This window comes from Scyliorhinus torazame, chromosome 1, assembly GCF_047496885.1.
Source record: "Scyliorhinus torazame isolate Kashiwa2021f chromosome 1, sScyTor2.1, whole genome shotgun sequence".
NCBI classification, from domain to species: domain Eukaryota; kingdom Metazoa; phylum Chordata; class Chondrichthyes; order Carcharhiniformes; family Scyliorhinidae; genus Scyliorhinus; species Scyliorhinus torazame.
Window position 1 is genome coordinate 383,170,417 of NC_092707.1, and position 20,534 is coordinate 383,190,950.

Here is a 20,534-nt window from a genome sequence, read left to right on the forward strand (position 1 = left end):
AATGAAGCAAGTGCAGGACGTTGCCCGTCACTGAGAGAACATCCCACCCTTGGCATCAGGACAGTCCAGGACATGGGACCAAAAGGTTCTCGGACTTAGGTAAGTAATGGATATTAGACGGGGAGGGACTGGGCACCTTCTTTGGGAGTGGAGGTGGTGAGAGGAGGATGGGGGTATGGGCTTTGCAGTGGAAGGAAAGAAGGAAGGAAAAAAGGAAGGGAGGGAGAAGGAAGGAAAGGGGTTACTATCAAAGAACAAAGAAAGGTACAGCACAGGAACAGGCCCTTCGGCCCTCCAAGCCTGCACCGATCATGCTGCCCGTCTAAACTAAAATCTTCTACACTTCCTGGGTCTGTATCCCTCTATTCCCATCCTATTCATGTATTTGTCAAGATGCCCTTAAACATCACTATCGTCCCCGCTTCCACCACCTCTTCCGGCAGCGAGTTCTAGGCACCCACTACCGTCTGTGTAAAAAAAAAAACTTGCCTCGTACATCTCCTCTAAACCTTGCCCCATGCACCTTAAACCTATGCCACCTAGTAATTGACCCCTCTACCCTGGGAAAAAGCCTCTGACTATCTACTCTATCTATGCCCCTCATAATTTTGTAGACCTCCATCAGGTCGCACCTCAACCTCCTTCGATCCAGTGAGAATAAACCGAGTTTATTCAACCTCTCCTCATAGCTAATGCCCTCTATACCAGGCAACATCGTAGTAAATCTCTTCTGCACCCTCTCTAAAGCCTCCACATTCTTCTGGTAGTGTGGCGACCAGAATTGAACATTATCAAGTGTGGACTAACTAAGGTCCTATACAGCTGCAACATGATCTGCCAATTTTTATACTCAATGCCCCGGCCAATGAAGGCAAGCTTGCTGTATGCCTTCTTGACTACCTTCTCCACCTGTGTTGCCCCTTTCAGTAACCGGTGGACCTGTACACCTAGATCTCTCTGACTGTCAATACTCTTGAGGTTCTACCATTCACTGTATATACCCTACCCGTATTAGACCTTCCAAAATGCATAACCTCACATTTGTCCGGATTAAACTCCATCTGCCATCTCTCCACCCAAGTCTCCAAACAATCTAAATCCTGCTGTATCCTCTGACAGTCCTCATCGCTATCCGCAATTCCACCAACCTTTGTGTCGTCCGCAAACTTACTAATCACAGCAAACTTACTAATCAAAATTATCGATGGGTGGAATTTTCCAACAGGCACCCCTCTTTCCCAAAATAATAGCCATCTTCATTCCTGCCTTTTTAAAAACTTTTTTGAAGAAACAGGCTGCCCACTCCCACCCACGTCAACTGTGGGCGGGATTCACCGACCCCCCGCCGGGTTGGAGAATCACCGGGGGGGACGGGGGACGTGAATCCCGCCCCCCGCCGGCCGCCGCATTCTCCGGCACCGAAAATTCGGCGGGGGCAGAAATCGCACCGGGTCCTGGGGGGAGGGGGGGGGGCACGGGGCAATTGGGGCCCACCGATCCGCGGGCGGGCCTGTGCCGTGGCGACACTCTTTTCCTTCCGTGTCGGCCATAGCCTCTGCGATGGCAGCCGCTGACGCTCCCGCGCATGCGCGGACTTCCGCCAGCCGGCGAAGTCCCTTCAGCCCCGGCTGGCGTGGCGCCAAAGGCCTTTCCCACCGGCCAGCGGCGCGCCACCCACTCCGCCGGGGACCTAGACCTTCAAGGCGAGGGCTTGGCCCCTAAAGGTGCGGATTTGGGAGGCCCGACACCGGTGTGGTTCCCGCCACTCCATCCTTCCGGGACCCCCCGCCCCGCTGGGTAGGGGAGAATCCCGGCCTGTGTTATAGCACGGGCAGCATAATATTGGGGTCAATTGGCTTGAAAACAAACACTTAATTATTTAATTATACCTAGCAGGTGGGCTGCCGATTGTAGCTTTTAATGGGGACCAGCATGGGCTAGGCACCCCTCATCCACGCCAAAAACATATCAAAACTTCAGCCACTGAACTCGGACTTGAACCCCTGACCTTCTGGCTTATTACGATACCGGACCAGACCCCAACAGTGACTAGGATACTGGACAGAAAACCCAATATCACGGCAAAAACAGTGCAGAAGAGGCTCTTCGGCCCATCGGGTCTGCACCAACACATGAAAAACATCCTACCTACCTAATCCCATTTGCCAGCATTTGGCCCATAGTCTTGAATGTTGTGATGTGCCAAGTGTTCATCCTGGTACTTTTTAAAAAGGATGCGAGACAGCTCACCTCTCCCACCTTCCCAGGCAATGCATTCCAGACCATCACCACACTCTGGGTAAAAATGTTTTACCTGAAACCCCCCCGCACCTCCCGCACCTCAACTTGAACTGGTGTCCCCTTGTGACTGACCCTTTAACTAACAGCTGGTCCCTACCCACCATGTCCATGCCCAGCATTATAACAATATATATAGTTTTAAAAATAAATTTAGAGTATCCAATTCTTTTCTTTTCCAATTAAGGGGCAATTTAGCCTGGCCAATCCGCCTTCCCTGCACATCTTTTCGGGTTGTGGGTGAGACCCACACAGACATGGGAAGAATGTGCAAACTCCCCAAGGACAGTGACCCGGGGCCGAGATCGAAACCGGGTCCTCAGCGGCGTGAGGCAGCAGTGCTAACCACTGCGCCGCCGTGGTGCCCATTATTATAATGATCTTTAGTACACTCGATTAGGTCGTCCCTCAGTCTTCTCTGCTCCAACGAAAACAATCCAAGCCTATCCAACTTCTCTTCATTACTTAAACGTTCCATCCCGGCAATATCCTGGTGAATCGCCTCTGCACCCCCTCCAGTGCAATCATATCCTTCCTAGAATGTGGCGACGTGAATTAAACACAATACTCCAGCTGTGGCCTCACCAAAGTTCTCTTCTACTCCAACATGACCTCCTTGCTTTTGTAATCTATGCCTCAATTGACAAAGGCAAGTATCCGATATGCCTATTTAACCACCCGATTAACTTTCCCTCCCGCTTCAAAGACCTTTGGGCAAACACGCCAAGGTCCCTTTGTTCCTCGGAACCTCCGTGTCATGCCGTTCACTGAATACTTCCTTGTCACATTACTTGTTCCAAAGTGTATCACCTCACACTTTTCAGGGTTCAATTCCATCAGCCACTTATCTGCCCATTTGACCATCCCATCTATATCTTCCTGTAACCCAAGACACTCAGCCTCACTGTTAACCACCTGGTCAATCTTTGTGTCATCCACAAACTTACTGATCATACCACCCACATTGTCATTTATATAAACAACATAGATGGCTAACAATAGGGGACCCAGCACATATCCCTGTGGTATACCACTGGACACTGGCTTCCAGTCACTAAAACAGCTGTCAGTCATCACCCCATGTCTCCTACAAGTAAGACAATTTTGAATCCACCTTATCAAATTACCCTGTTTCCCATGTGCATTTGCCTGCTTTATAAATCTCCCATGTGGGACCTTGTTAAAGGCTTTGCTGAAATCCATGTAAACTAGTGGGCAGCACGGTAGCATAGTGGATAGCACAATTGCTTCACAGCTCCAGGGTCCCAGGTTAGATTCCGGCTTGGGTCACTGTCTATGCGGAGTCTGCACATCCTCCCAGTGTGTGCGTGGGTTTCCTCCGGGTGCTCCGGTTTCCTCCCACAGTCCAAAGATGTGCAGGTTAGGTGGATTGGCCGTGATAAATTGCCCTTAGTGTCCAAAGTTGCCCTTAGTGTTGGGTGGGATTACTGGGTTATGGGGATAGGGTGGAGGTGTTGACCTTGGGTAGGGTGCTCTTTCCAACAGCCGGTGCAGACTCGATGGGCTGAATGGCCTCCTTCTGCACTGTAAATTCTATGATAAACTATGATAAACATCAACTACACTACCCCCATCTACACACCTGATCACCGCCTCAAAAAATTCAATCAAATTTGTTAGGAATGACATCCCTCTGACAAAGCCATGCTGACTATCCCTAATCAAATCTTGCCTCTCCAAGTGGAGATAGATTTTCTCCTCATGAATCTTTTCCAATAGTTTCGCTACCACTGACGGGCGACTCACTGATGTGTAGTTCCCTGCCTTATCTATAGTATATTAAAACACAGTATTAAAATATCTTTAACATCACAAAAGAAAGTAGGTTACAATGACCCCTTACACAATGCTAATCAATGGCACAATAACCCTTAACTGCTATCTTTATTTCCACTCAAACAACAAAACCATCTCAGATCCCAATCCACTTTTAAATACAGTTTAGCAGACTCAGGAATACTTGCTGCACAGAGATGTCTTGAATACTCTACTTTGAGAAAGAGAGATCTTCTGAGCCTGCTTAAAGAAAGAGACGCGGCACCCTGACAGAATAGTGCAGAACCCATGGCTGAATTCTTCAGAAAACGTCTAAATTCACCTTGCAGCCTAAAAAACAAACACATGAAAAATCCCCGACTGCTTCAGACCCTGGCTCCTCCAATTAATGACATCATCGTGCTACACTGAACACAATGGGCGAAATTCTCCGGCTCGCAACGCCAATAGCAGAATTACCAATGAGGCAGAGAATCAAGCAGAGTGAAGAAAATGGGATCAACACCCCTGCTGGCATTGGGATCGCACCAGCGGGAGAAGGCAAATAGATCATGAAGACCCATTTACATCCACTTTAGTGGGCCAGTAACCACATTCTCCAGGTCCACAGGGCCGGGATTCACGTCGGCAGGAATCACTACTGGTTCTGACAAGCGTGGCCCTGATGCGATGGGCCATGGAGTAACTCTTTAAGAGATCTCTTAAAGGGACAGGGGTCTCTCTTCTGGGGTGGCTTCCTGACAGGGGTTTCTTTTTTGTTTTTGGGGGGGGGGGGGGAAGTCTGTGAACTACCCCTGTACACCCTCTGTGGATATCCCCTTGTTTAAGGGGTCTCTATATTTAGGGGGTCTCTGTGGTGGGGGGGCCCAGAAAACCCAGAGATGGAGGGCGGTCAGCCATGGGACCTCATCTACGGGCTGCCTGTTCACAATGGCAGCTCACTAATGGTATTTACTTGTAATCCTAACCATGCATAAATTTGCATGGCTAATGGTTGGGAATCGCTTTCCGATTTGCACTCCCAGCACAAATCAGGTGCAATTTAGCTCTGGCGAGAGAATATAGTCTCCCGAATGGAGAATTGTGCCCAGTGACTCTAATTAACTACTCCACAGGTAACCCTCTTAATCTAAATAAAAATCCATTAGCCCAAACTTTTATGACGCTTTGATTGCACCTCTGGCCCCAAAAAATCCAGCTGTCTTGCAAATCAGGATTTTTGAAAACACTACCGCAGCGGTCATACATACAGTAACCCAGGCTTTTAACCCTTACTGCTCCAAACACATATACAATACATCCGAAATTCCTACATTCATCACAGACTCTTTGATTAACTGTCCAAACCAACTAACACTTTGCAAATGTTATCCACAGGGCAGGTTTAGTTTTAATTGATATTGCGGTTTTGATACATTGGTCAGGTCAGATTCAAAGAGTTACCTCCCAGAGACAGACGAGCTATTTGGATCGTCAATCAGGACAGCTCCCAAGATGGGATACCAGACAAACCAGCCGCCAGACTTCGGATTGTTTACTTCTGCATGTTATATCAGACGGAGGTTAAGAGCTGATCATGTCATCTGTCTTTATTATGGAATAACGTTCATTTATTATGGCCAGCAGGATGCTTAACTAAGTGACATACTGGAAAGGTTTTTCGCTCCATCTGCCCAGCTGGGGGTAAAGTACCGTGTTTAACCACTTAATTTCTGCTCTGCCGCCAATTTCTCCCCAGTATCTTCCATTGAATAACCTCTTGAACCTTGGGGCAGCTTCATTGTGCCTTGATTTATCCAGACCAATTAAATATTAGTACCCCAAAGACATTTTAACTACCGACCTCAGCTAAATGTGGCCTTACAGCTGAAGAGGTTCAGAAAACGTTAGTATAATTAGAACTAGCTTGCGGGGACATGGGGAGAAAGAATTGGTGCCTGTTTGGCACCTGCAGCTTGCCCTCAAAATGGAACAGGCATCCAGTTGGCACTATTGGGCGAACACTGGTATATTCCACCCAGTAGTTAAGTCCAGCCGAGCAGGTAGTTAAATCTACCTGAGCAGTTTCATGACCAAAGGGCAGTTTTTCATTCATAGCTGCAACTTTACTCAGCAGTTCAGCAAACCAAGCATCAGCAACTTGAGGCCTGAGGACATTCATATTGTTTTTTCACACCTCCCTGATGGGCATACAGTCAGAATATGCCAAAAGGGTGGCATTTCCCAGTCCCCTCCACTGTGGGTTTAATCGGGGGGGGGGGGGGGGGGGGGAGCTAAAAAAATCTGTTTCCCGCTGTCATTTCACGCCAGAGGGAACATGCGCTCCCGCACATTGTGGTCGGCCCCCATTCCCACCAGGAAACTGATTTGCAACCCATTAACGGGATGCTGATAAGGTAAGGCCCCCCACGTCCAATCATCCACGCCACCAGCAGGAAATCACACCAGTCCGGAACACGTCTCTACCAACCCGACGTGGACATCTCGGGACTCACCTGGAAGGAGGCCTGTGGCATCTTGTGAAGTGTGGAAGACCTCCACTTTCTGTGTCGGTTTCCTCTGGGTGCTCCGGTTTGTCCCACAGTCCAAAGATGTGCAGATGGATTGGCCATGATAAAATTGCCCTTAGTGACCACAAAATGTAAGGTGGGGTTATTGGGTTACGGGGATAGGGTGGAAGTGAGGGCTTAAGTGGGTCGGTGCAGACTCGATGGGCCGAATGGCCTCATTCTGCACTGTCTGTTCCAGCGATCATGGAACACCAGGTGCAGCAGTGGGGAGTGGATCTTCTACTTTCAGGAGGTGGATCTTCCAGGTTCAACTAAGAACAAGTTGATGCCTTATTAAATATGACGCCAGAAATGACAGAGAGAGACATGCGCTATGCAGCCCGTCCCGCCATTTGAATTAATAGGCCAGCATCAGGCAATTAGGTGCAAATTCCCACTGGCATCTGCGATGTGAAACACTCCTGGTTCCTGACCCCACCACGTGACTTAGCCCTGGAATGCAAAATTCCACCCAAAGATCCCTCACTCTATAATCAGCCCAGATGATTGAGGCATCAGGTATGAATGTGCATGTCTCTTAACAGAGACAATTAAGTATTGAATAGCTAAGGACATGTTTTGCCTGTGTAGTTATGTGTTTTGTTATTTTATGGGGAAAAGAAAAATTGAGTGTTGTGGTGAAAACAGTAGCTTATTCACATTTTTGGTGTAAACTAAAGTGGGTTTACAATAATTAGTGACACTAGAGTGAAGACGAGATGACTCACGCAAGTCTGCGTGCAACAAGTTACCAACAAGACAGCTATATTATAATCACCAACATCGTGCTCTTAATAGTGAATTAGATACCAGAAAATAAAAAATTGATACTGATTAATAGGTATCTGCTATTGTGAATGACGGGTGACATTGAGTTTGAGGGAACGTCGACAGTAACAACATCTGTAAAGTCAAAAATCCAAATATTTTCCAACCACTTTAAACTTACACCTTGCTGATCCGGTTGTAAAATACTGGAAAGTAATTGCTTTTAATGACTAATAAATGGAGAGATTGTTCACTTTCTCCAAAGTAATGTTGGATTATCATCAAGAATTTGTAGCTCATTAATGGCAAGTTCCTGCATGAAAATTCAAGTGTCTGCAACATACTAGTGGGACGAATAGTTTGGCTATAATGATGCAGGACTTTTAGAATTTACAATCCAAGAATTCCTGGTGACGCAACATCAATTTTACTTCGGCGCACATGAATAGGTTGAATCTATGAACCGGTTCCTGTAATACAATAATTAGTATTTCCAAATACCCTCCCCTCCTTTTTCCTCAGAAGCATTTGTAACCATCTGCACCATAGCACACATCTGACCTTCTACTTCTGAAGATGTTCATGAAAGCATTTTATTGGTTACATAAGAAAATTATTCACGGCCCCTGCCTAACCTCAAAATGTTCTCTAGCTTCATTCTCTGTCTGTGCCAAAATATCTTCAAAGTGGACTTTTTCATGTATCGTACATTATCAAGTATCTGCAAGTTTGTCTATCCTGAATATTCAATCGCTCACCAAGTTCAAAGTAAGCATCAGCCATGCCAACAGACTTCCAGTAAATGTTGTTATAACATAACCGGAAAACATTCTTAATTAGATTCCAACATTTCGCACAGCACACCATCCAGAACATTGTAGTGAGAAAGCAGCACTGCAAAGGAAGTAGATTGGATTTATCCATGACAAAAGGGTCAGTATTAACCTCCTGTTTCAACATCAGGCCACCTTGGCACAAGAATCTGAAACACATGTAAGAGATCTGTAAAGCCTATGCGATGCTAATGCAAGGAATTGCAACCTTCCAAGATCTCTCCGCTCCTCCTGTTCTGGCTTCGATTTTCATTGTTCCACCTTTTACCGAGCTTCTAATCACATGTCCTCACGCATGCTGAATGCTTCACCTTATTACTTGGAGGGATCCTATTGTACCAAGGAAAACAAGACTAAATAACCACCAGAGGTGTTCTTGGGGACAGGAAATGTCTGCCCAAAATTAAATAAAATGGAGTGAGACATGAACTCAGGATCTATAAATCCATTTGCCTCAACATCCATGGTTTGGGGGAGGGGGGGGGGGGAAATCCCAAGAGGATTTACGCATATTGCTATCAATTTTCACCTAAAGAAAGCGCAAGTCTGCAGCTGTTAAGGAACAAATGCTGATCAGATCACCAGAATTCCCTGCCCTTCCTCAAAAAAGTGGGATCCTTTGAGAGTGATGTCCTGTGTCGGGTGCGTTTAGCTGGGTGTTTCCCAGCGCCGAGAACAATCCCGCTATTAAATGGAACTCTGTTTCATTTCTGGGCCGCAGTGAGAATGCCAAGCCGAGGCTGCACGTAGTCCCATTTCCTGCAATAAGAGCTCTGCTCGCCAGTGCAGAAAGAGATTGCAGCGCTATATTTAAAATAGGGCTCCGATGTGAACCCCCACCACGGTCTCTGGGCCCCGCCCCCCAATGCCCCAACTTACCAATGAGGGGGCCCTCAAACCTCCCACACCTCACCTCATAAGGATAGAGCATGCCGGGGCCCATCCCCGGTGCAGGCAAGATTCCACCCAGGCACCTTGGCCCTGCCGTCCTGGCACTGCCCTGCCAGGCTGGTAGTGCCATGGTGCCCAGGTGGCATCAGAAGTGCCAAGGTACTGCCCTCCCCAGAGCCTGACCACTCAAGGGCCTCCGATCGCCTGGGTGTCTCCCCCCCCCCCCCCCCCCCCAAGAGACCAGTGCTAAACAGCTCAAGTGAGCTTGATTGCACACTTGAAATGCAAATCTGGGTCTGGCCCATTGTGTGTGGATCCAGGTCATGACGCCTCGCGAGGCATCGTCCTGAGTCGGACACGGTGTGGTCAATAATCGCGCCCTTAATTCCCACCATAATAAGTAAGCGTCAACTCGGATTAAGCTCGCCTGTAAATATTAGCACCTCTAACACCACAGCACTCCCTCAGCACTGCAATGAAGCATTAGTCAATGTTATATAAACTCTACAGCAAATGCCAAAGGAAGAAAGATTCCCCTTCCCAATATTATGGTCTATTAATTGTGCCATACCTAGGACTAAGCTAAGGAGCTTTGTCAGGCAGTGGTGAGGGGAAGAGTGGAGCAAAATAGATGCAAATTTTAGCCAGGCAGTTTACCATGGTATTCGGGTGATGGAGGATCAGGGGGGAGTGGAACTGTAAAAGATGCACTTTTAGATCAATAGCCAAGTGGAATGGAAACGCTAATCAGGCAGGGTGTAATCGGCCGCGCTGCACTCCAGACAAAATTGAAAACCTCACCTTGGAGGTCAGACTTGCATGTCTGTCAAGCCTAAAGGCCTCCCAACTAAAATACTGCCCTCCGTAAACTTGAGGTCATCCAAACCTCTACTGCCCGTGTCCGAAAGCGGCTCAAATCCCATTCATACTTCACCCCCATCCTTGGCTGAACTGGATTGGATTGGATTTGTTTATGGTCACGTGTACCGAGGTACAGTGAAAAGTATTTTTCTGCGAGCAGCTCAACAGATCATTAAGTACATGAAACGAAAAGAAAATAAAAGAAAATACGTAATAAGGCAACACAAGGTACACAATGTAACTACACCGGAACTGCACCGGATTAAGGGAAAACAACGCCTCAGTCATAAAATTCTCATTATGGTTTTCAAATTCTGGCCTTGTCCCTCCCTATCTCTGTAATCTCCTCCAGCCCTCCTCTTAATATGGTCGCTTGAACATCCCCGGCTATCCCTCCCTATACCTCTTCGCCTCTTTCCTCGTTTCAGACTCATCTCTCTGATCAAGCTTTTGGTCATCTGTCCTAATATCTGTTCTGTGTGATACTTTGTCTTGTAATGATCCTGTGAAGCACCTTGAGACATTTTATTAAGTTAAGGGGCCTATACAAACACAAGCTGTTTTTGAAAAACAGCACCACAATTGACTGTTAAATGTGAGCAATTATTTTTTTGGAACAGTTAACAGGCATCAAATCTGTGAAATGTAAAAATCCAGAACAAATCCAAAACAAAAACGAACAGTTTTAGAAATAAATGTTGGTTGGGAACTAAATTATTACTTTAAAGAGTAAATTAAGCAGGAATAGCTGCGAGATATATCACAGGCCGTGTTTATTTAAGGGCTCTCAGTTAGCACGAGGCATCTTATTAGTTTCTCTGCAATTTAACTTGCTACTCAAAAAAATGCTGTTTAAATAAAATTGCGATAAATAAATTTAGCAATGCTTCATTTTCCGATTATACAAGAGAACAAAAATTCTGATTCAAATCCAGATTGCCCCCAATCTAGCTAGGTCTGTGGGTTGCCTGCAATGGCATCGGAGTCTGACCAAACAATTGCTTACAAATTAAACAGCTCGACTCCTTGAGTGTAAAATATCACTGCCCTCTGGGAACTTAACCAGCAAAAGGAGAAATGTATGTCTGCAAATACAGAGATTGACTACTTAGTCATGCAAAAAAAAAAATTCTGAAAAAAGGAGACACTCTTTATCTGCTGTACCTGCATGCTAGTTTTCTGTCATTCATGAACAAGGAACCCCAGATCTCTCTGCATCGGAGCATCCTAAAATCTCTCCCCATTTAGATAATAGGTTGCCTATTTTTCTGACCAAAATTCATGACCTCACACTTATGCACGATAAACTGCATCTGCCACATTTTGGCCCACTCTCCTAACCTATCTACATCCATTTGCAAGGTTCTTCTGTCCTCATTAGAATTTACTGCCCCACCTATTTTTGTGTTGTCTGCAAATTTGGCTATAGAACCTTCTATCCCTGTATCCAAGTCATTTATATACATCATAAATAGCTGGGGCCCCAAAGACCGAACCCACTGGGACCCCATTAGTTCCATCTAGCCATCCAGAAAAGACCCATTTATCCCGACTCTCTGTTTCTGTCCGCCAGCCAGTCTTCTATCCAAGTTAATAAATTACCCCTAATCCCATGTGATCGAACCTTCAGTGTCGTACCTTATCAAACGACTCCCCTAAGTCCAGATATACTAGATCTACAGGATCCCCATTATCCACTTTGTTTGTTATATCTTCAAAGAAGATGCTTTTTATTTGTTGTTGAGAAATACTTTAGGATCCAGTGGACAAAAACATTTTTTTAAGATGTGATTCCCAACGCAAGAGATCCCCTATAGGCACCTAGGAATATAATGTGCCGCTGGAAGGGCAAATGATCATTCCTGGGCATCATATCCATCGGTTTTAGCTTTGCAGAAGCATCAGCACCATTTCCATTTTTCGTCGACTGCCTTCACTCTGACCAACTTTCTATCTCTTCCATGAGCCTGTTGCGGATTTTCCATATATGCAGCACTGGGGGATAAGCCACCATCAACCTGCAGTAACATTACCAGAAATGTTCAAAACCAGCTTTAGGTGAGGTAAAACAGCAATTCCAATAACAATGGCGGGATACAGAACCATACAAACCTGGGAACCCCCTGGTTCAGCTCCAGCTCCATGCTGCATCAGCTGGCTTCAATCAGAATGGCAATAGGGAACTACAAGTAAGGAAGTAGACCATAGATTCGCATTCCTTTTGCTACCCAGGAACTCGCGTCGGAAAGTGTGCATCAGAAAAGCGATCAGTCTGGGCACCATAACACCATAGGCTAATAAATTGTTGATGCTCACGAGAATTCGCAGCTCTAGAACTGCAATGAAAGGCTCACTCCTGCTTTTAAAAGTGGACCCGAGTGTGAAGCATCACCTTCGAGGAAAAGAAAGGAGCAAAATCAGGAGAAAAATAGCAGCGTAGTTGGAGGCGGGATTTATCTGTACTGATGAATCAGATCTGACTGACCTCTCAATGGATTGAATACGATGGGTGATCACAAAGCCCCCTGCCCTCACTTTCTTCAGTCCCACTCATCTGATAGGAGTCAGTGTACGGTAGACCATATTGGGCTAATCTTCTCCTTTACTGGGATTTCAGAAATAGGTCACACGGTCCAGTGGGGCATCAGTAGTATCTTCCCCTCCCGGAAAACTCCCGGAAAAAAGTTTACCTTTCTTCCTCTTTGGAATTTGCCACAGCCCCTCCAGTAGCTTACAGTTCAAAATGCCCATGCTACACAAGCCTAGTTCCCCAACCTTCTCCCTCAGGCTACTTCCAGTGAGCATGGCCTAATGTGCTATCGAAACCTAGACTGATCCTCTTCTGATGTCTACTTTCCAGCATGCACAGCAAAAGGAATGGGGATCTATAGTGATTGAATTTCTAGTTCATTGATAGAGGGAGAGACCTGATCTTGCCCTCGAGTCTTCTTGAGGTTGAGGCTGGGAGTGATTCTTTGGTATGCTTTTGTGAAGGTGTCAAGTGTGGCTTGGAGAATCTTTTCTGAGAGAGTGGAGTTGGGGAGGTCATCCGCATACGGAAGCTCCACGAGCGAAGTCAGTGTCGCTTTCTTTTTGGGTTTCAACCGGTTGAACAAAGAACAAAGAACAAAGAAATGTACAGCACAGCAACAGGCCCTTCGGCCCTCCAAGCCCGTGCCGACCATGCTGCCCGACTAAACTACAATCTTCTACACTTCCTGGGTCCGTATCCCTCTATTCCCATCCTATTCATGTATTTGTCAAGATGCCCCTTAAATGTCCCTATCGTCCCTGCTTCCACTACCTCCTCCGGTAGCGAGTTCCAGGCACCCACTACCCTCTGCGTAAAAAACTTGCCTCGTACATCTACTCTAAACCTTGCCCCTCTCACCTTAAACCTATGCCCCCTAGTAATTGACCCCTCTACCCTGGGGAAAAGCCTCTGACTATCCACTCTGTCTATGCCCCTCATAATTTTGTCGACCTCTATCAGGTCTCCCCTCAACCTCCTTCGTTCCAGTGAGAACAAACCGAGTTTATTCAACCGCTCCTCATAGCTAATGCCCTCCATACCAGGCAACATTCTGGTAAATCTCTTCTGCACCCTCTCTAAAGCCTCCACATCCTTCTGGTAGTGTGGCGACCAGATTTGAACACTATACTCCAAGTGTGGCCTAAGGTTCTATACAGCTGCAACATGACTTGCCAATTCTTATACTCAATGCCCCGGCCAATGAAGGCAAGCATGCCATATGCCTTCTTGACTACCTTCTCCACCTGTGTTGCCCCTTTCAATGACCTGTGGACCTGTACTCCTAGATCTCTTTGACTTTCAATACTCTTGAGGGTTCTACCATTCACTGTATATTCCCTACCTGCATTAGACCTTCCAAAATGCATTACCTCACATTTGTCCCGATTAAACTCCATCTGCCATCTCTCCGCCCAAGTCTCCAGACAATCTAAATCCTGCTGTATACTCCGACAGTCCTCATCGCTATCCGCAATTCCACCAACCTTTGTGTCGTCTGCAAACTTACTAATCAGACCAGTTACATTTTCCTCCAAATCATTTATATATACTACAAAGAGCAAAGGTCCCAGCACTGATCCCTGTGGAACACCACTGGTCACAGCCCTCCAATTAGAAAAGCATCCCTCCATTGCTACTCTCTGCCTTCTATGGCCTAGCCAGTTCTGTATCCACCTTGCCAGCTCACCCCTGATCCCGTGTGACTTCACCTTTTGTACTAGTCTACCATGAGGGACCTTGTCAAAGGCCTTACTGAAGTCCATGTAGACAACATCTACTGCCCTACCTGCATCAATCATCTTAGTGACCTCCTCGAAAAACTCTATCAAGTTAGTGAGACACGACCTCCCCTTCACAAAACCGTGCTGCCTCTCACTAATACGTCCATTTGCTTCCAAATGGGAGTAGATCCTGTCTCGAAGAATTCTCTCCAGTAATTTCCCTACCACTGAAGTAAGGCTCACCGGCCTGTAGTTCCCGGGATTATCCTTGCTACCCTTCTTAAACAGAGGAACAACATTGGCTATTCTCCAGTCCTCCGGGACATCCCTGAAGACAGCGAGGATCCAAAGATTTCTGTCAAGGCCTCAGCAATTTCCTCTCCAGCCTCCTTCGGTATTCTGGGGTAGATCCCATCAGGCCCTGGGGACTTATCTACCTTAATATTTTTTAAGACACCCAACACCTCGTCTTTTTGGATCACAATGTGACCCAGGCTATCTACACCCCCTTCTCCAGACTCAACATCTACCAATTCCTTCTCTTTGGTGAATACTGATGCAAAGTATTCATTTAGTACCTCGCCCATTTCCTCTGGCTCCACACATAGATTCCCTTGCCTATCCTTCAGTGGGCCAACCCTTTCCCTGGCTACCCTCTTGCTTTTTATGTACGTGTAAAAAGCCTTGGGATTTTCCGTAACCCCATTTGCCAATGACTTTTCGTGACCCCTTCTAGCCCTCCTGACTCCTTGCTTAAGTTCCTTCCTACTTTCCTTGTATTCCACGCAGGCTTCGTCTGTTCCCAGCCTTTTAGCCCTGACAAATGCCTCCTTTTTCTTTTTGACGAGGCCTACAATATCACTCGTCAGCCAAGGTTCCCGAAAATTGCCGTATTTATCTTTCTTCCTCACAGGAACATGCCGGTCCTGTATTCCTTTCAACTGCCACTTGAAAGCCTCCCACATGTCAGATGTTGATTTGCCCTCAAACATCCGCCCCCAATCTATGTTCTTCAGTTCCCGCCTGATATTGTTATAATTAGCCTTCCCCCAATTTAGCACATTCATCCTCGGACCACTCTTATCCTTGTCCACCAGTACTTTAAAACTTACTGAATTGTGGTCACTGTTACCGAAATGCTCCCCTACTGAAACATCTACCACCTGGCCGGGCTCATTCCCCAATACCAGGTCCAGTACCGCCCCTTCCCTAGTTGGAGGTTGAAACATTTTCCGTCCATCCTGTAGATGATGCCCATTTCACTGGGAAACTTACTCTTAACAAGGTGAAGGATGGTGGTGATGAAGATGGAGAAAGAGGTGGGGGTAATGATACATCCCTGCTGGACTCAAGTCTTGATCTCCATAAATTTCTGTCTTAATTCTGTCAGCGAGGACCGTCACCACCAACATCTTGTCGTGGAGGAATCAGAGGATTCTGATGAATTTTCTGGACAGACGGCCTTTGACAGGGTCTTCCATGGCACTTCCCAATTGACTGAGTCAGATCGATGAAGGCCATGTAAAGTGGTTGATGTTGCTCTTGGCGTTTCTCTTGGAAGTTGCCGAGCAGTGAAAATCATGTCTGCTGTTTGAGCAGAAGCCTGGCTTCCGGAAGGATTTCTTCAGAGACTGGGAGAAGGCAGCTAGCGAGGATTCGGGAGATGGTCTTCCCAGCCATGGAGAGTATGGAGGTCCCTTGGTAGTGCCCACAGTCTGCTTTGTCTCCTTTCTTGAAGGTGGTGGCGATGACGGCATTCCAGAGGTCAACAGGAATTTCTTCCCTGACCCAGGTTTTCAGGAACAGCTGACATGACGGGTGATCTCTTCTCCTCCATATTTGAAAATCTCCACAGGGGCCCCCACCCAATCCTACGGCTTTTCCATCCTTTACATGTTTAATTGTGGCTTTGACTTTGTCCATGCTTGGCGGAGACCAGGATCATCTTTTTGGGGAGTTGGGGGATTTCCTCAAACACATTCTCATCTATGTTTGTACCACAGTTTAGAAGTCCTTTGAAATGTTTTCTCCACAAAGGCTCATGTTTTCTCTCTCTCCAAAGGGGGTTCTGTCCTTGCACCGATTTGAGGCTGAGGGTATTGGGTCCATTGCCTTGGTGGCACCGAAGAAGCCCCAGGTGTTGTGCAGTTGCAGCACCTTAGCTTTCTCAATCCACTATTGGATCTGGGTTTCCCTAGTTCTTCCTTGTACGTCCGCCTTGGCTGTTTGATGAGTTCTCCCCTTTGCCTTGCTGGTTATGTTGCTTCTGTTATGTTGCTTTGCCAGGCACGGAAAGCTTTCCTCTTTTTGTCAATGAGGTCTTGGATGATGGGGTCGCTCTCGTCGAACCGGCCTTGGTCATTCCTGGTCTTGTAGCCGATGGTTTCCTCGCAGCTCGAGATGATGACCGTCTTCAGCTCTTTCCGGTTTTCCTCCACTTCATTAGAATGAACACTTTGGAGACCCTGTTGAATCTATGGTGATTGAATTTTTCTAGTTCGCAAGTGAAAAAAAAACTTTGTGTTTTCCATTCCTGAATATAAATCATGGGATTGACATTTTCATTATGTCCACCCTTTCATCCTCAGGAAAAGGATTTGTTCTTTCTCCCTGTCTACTGCCTTGTTCATTACTCAGTAGTTAAGCTGACACTCAAACGCATGTTCATTAGCATCAGAATTAATATTAAATAATGAAGCAGGGTTAACTTGATAATAGGTTCACTTAAGATCGCTAGCCAGGAATGAAATTGGAAATCATCTCCCTCAAGTCTTCGCTAATTTTTAAATTATTAAACCGATCTTTATTTCTCAGATGATCTGAACAGGTCATTTATTGGATGCAACGGGGCTCGAGTCACTGAGGGCCAGCACAGGTGCTCGTCTGGAATCTGCTTCTTCTGCATAAAAATCTTTGCTCACTTCACACTGCTGTGTTTTGCAATCTCGCAACTGATTCACACTGCTCAGCTACAGCCCATCTCACTGGACGTTATTCCACAGCACCAAATTCAGGGGCCAACCTAGTATAGCCTCTCCTGGGTCTACTAGGGTAAGTGGGGGGGGGTTGATGGGGGTCACTCTGCACTAACGACAGGACTCAATTTTAAAGGGACCATGAAAACAATTATCCCTTTATCTTTTTCATGCCAGGATATCTCTTCAGCAGGAGAAAATACACTTTTCTGTAGAAAATTGGTTAATAGGCTAATCTGCAACTTATCCTTTTAAGGAAGTACCTCGCACCCCAGATTTATTTTACTGAAACAGACCAGCAAAGCCAACTTGTTAGCGAGCCGGTACAGACATTCATATTTCTCATGGTTAATACTCATTTGCATTGTACAGAGGGATTTTACAAAGAGTAATTCCAAGATTCATAACTGCCTCCATTTCAGGCGTGACACTACTTCAGTACACATTTAGCCAACACCTATTTGATTTTAAACTTGCAGTGTCAAATTAGGCTTTCAAGTAAAGATCCTCCACATATACGTGGGATAAGCTGGTTCTCCAACAATTCCCCATCGCCTATTTCTTTATCCTTGCTGAAGCCTTCACCCACTGAATCCATCAAAATGCTGCTTGCTCATTAGGGTGAAGGTTCACAGACATTACATGAATAATGGAACATCTTCCGTTTATGCACTTCCAAAATCAAAGGAGGACGGCCAGCAAAATTCAACAGATCATCAAATTAATAGATAACTAGCCTTGTAAATGTCAGTTGGTACACATTTTCCAAAATGGTAATATGTTTGTTTATACATGTATCACACACATTAAAGAATCAAGGAATTAAACAAAAACAATTTGATATTTAGAAACAGGTGAAATTTCAGAGCTGCATTTCAAGGTTTCTGCATCAATTTCTGCAAATGGGTTAATTCCAATAGGATATATATTATCAAATAATCCTTATTAATTGGACCTGTGTAATTCTGCGAACATAAAAATCCAATTCTGAAAATGACACTGGGCAACATTATTATGAATGCTTAATACATTTTACAGAATCCGGTGAAGCAATGCAGCCAAAAGTATGAAGTTATAAGAGAATCCAGCTATAAATAAGGTGTTACAAGATCTATAAGAGCTATTCTCCTGCGAAGTAAAGATTAAAAATTGAAAGCAGAATTCATCCGCTGGTCAAAGGTTTATAGATTTATAAACATGCATGGGTATAACTGTATGCTCAAGGACACTAACATCCTGTGGCATAGGATATGGTGTCCTGGGAAAAACAGAAACTGTCTTCTATATTACCATAGCAAGACACTAAATTGTAAGAAACCACAACCCAACCTTAAAGACGACCCTAAATAACTTGTCAACTGGATCAGGGAAATTAAATGCAGCAAGGAAGTGACCACCATCTGCACCTCTCAGTATCGGGTTTTTGTTTTGAAGGATGCTGACTGTAATGAAAGATGTTGACTAAAACAAAGGATGTTATCCAGCATGTGTGCTGAACATGCTTCCTGCTGGTTCAGCTCTTTTATGGCATAAATATTGGAATAACACAGCAGGGGAGACACGGTGGGACAGTGGTTAGTACTGCAGTCTCACAGTGTCAGGGACCCGATTCTGGCCTTGGGTGACTGTGTGGCGTTTACACCCTCTTCCAGTGTCTGCGTGGGTTTCCTCCGGGTGCTCCGGTTTCCCCCCACAGCCCAAAGATGTGCAGGTTATGTGTATTGGCCGTGCTAAAGTGCTCTTTGGTATCTTGCCGCTGTCAACAGGGTTCCCCGTTGTTTGCACTCTCCGACGGAAGATCCAACCGGAGGGAATGGTCGGAAATATCCCATCCACTGTCTCACATAGTCTTTTGTATCCAAACAAGAACCATTTTGTGCACTCAGTGGAGAGGTACATTGTTGAGGAGAGATTCCAACACACTTATAATATCCGGGCTGTTATAATCTAACTGAAACTTGTTAAAAAGGCTCTCAATCAGGAGGGCGGCGATATTCCCTGGTGGCTCCTTTCCTTCAGGGAGAGTTGGATAAATTATTCAGACCCATTCAAGAGACTGCAGGGCAGGTCTTTCCGCAATTTAAATGAGGGTGATCATCCAAGGAGTATGTTTGATCCGAAATGTCCCACAAAGGGGCTTCAATCCCTTTGCTTGTTACTTTAGCAGGAGGAATGGAAGCATGTATAAGGCTTGGCTACAATATCAGGGTGGAGGAATTTGACACAAAGATGTTGAAGTGTTGATATGATCGTGGAATGTTTACTTACTTAGAAACACCATCCAGGTTTGTGTGGAGAAGGTCACCAAGACGAGAGACGCCAGTCTCATCAACACACCCACTTTGGCCAATGTCATTTCCTTGGTGCAATGCAACATAAATGGAAAGAGGCCAATCAATGTAGCTCCCTGTGGAGAGATTAAGTTATTGAGAAATGCTGAGATTTTGGAACTTCAATATTCTCTTGAAAAAAATGTCAAATGATCAAAACAACATTTAAACCCAAGATTCAAATAATTTGGATGTGTCCACATGAAGGAGTTAAATATAGTTCTTCCAGAGGTTTTGTAATTTCTCTGGGGCTTCATCCCAGTTGTTGTAGCAGCTGTTGAACCCTATAGCCCTCATCCCTCAGTACCCCCACTCCTCCATGACAACTCAGCCCCCCCACTCCCCCCCCCACACCCATGGCCTGTCATATAAGCACGGGCCCTCTGTGCCAACACATGTTCCCCCTCATCCACTCCCATGTCCTGTCATATCCGCATGGGCCCTCCGTGCTAACACATGTTCCCCCCCCCCCCCATTCACCCCCATGCCAACCCCTAACCCATGGCACCTGTGGCCCACATGGCACCTCCACTGCCATTCCCCCAGTATCCATCGCAGGCAGACCTCAGGAGCTGTGCTGAAATGGAAAAGAAAATGAACATTCTCACCCATCATAATTTACCCCACTGCCAAAAATAGGCACAACATGGGGCCGTAACATTCACGCCATTATGTTTGCGGGACCCTGGCTCTGTTCAAGTTAGCTACTGCTTTATCACGAGCAATAAAGTTGCTGCTCGGTTGTTAACACACTTTACTGAATTAGAAGGCTGTGGGCAAGACCCCCGTACTACAGACTCGAGCCCTAAAACCTAGGGGGTCAGCCCAGTGCAGTGCTGAAGGGATGACGCACCATCAGAGGTGCTGCCTTGTTAGAAATGCAGCATTAAACGGAGACTTTTTCCGACTTCTCAGGGCCAAATGAGGTGATTCCATGGCACTATTTCAATGAAGAGCAGAGTTGTTGGTGGCGTCCTG

The 20,534-nt window shown here is 46.0% G+C and overlaps 1 protein-coding gene across 2 annotated transcripts in view; it reads right to left on the reverse strand.

Annotated features, from left to right (window-relative positions):
• The window catches only part of LOC140427002 (lysosomal proton-coupled steroid conjugate and bile acid symporter SLC46A3), a 135,270-nt gene that overhangs the window by 49,690 nt on the left and 65,046 nt on the right, over window positions 1–20,534 (reverse strand). For both annotated transcript variants that reach the window (XM_072512374.1, XM_072512384.1), the window contains exon 4: window positions 19,495–19,633. In XM_072512374.1, the coding sequence (XP_072368475.1) occupies window positions 19,495–19,633 (139 nt within the window). The remainder of the gene's footprint in view (window positions 1–19,494; window positions 19,634–20,534) is intronic.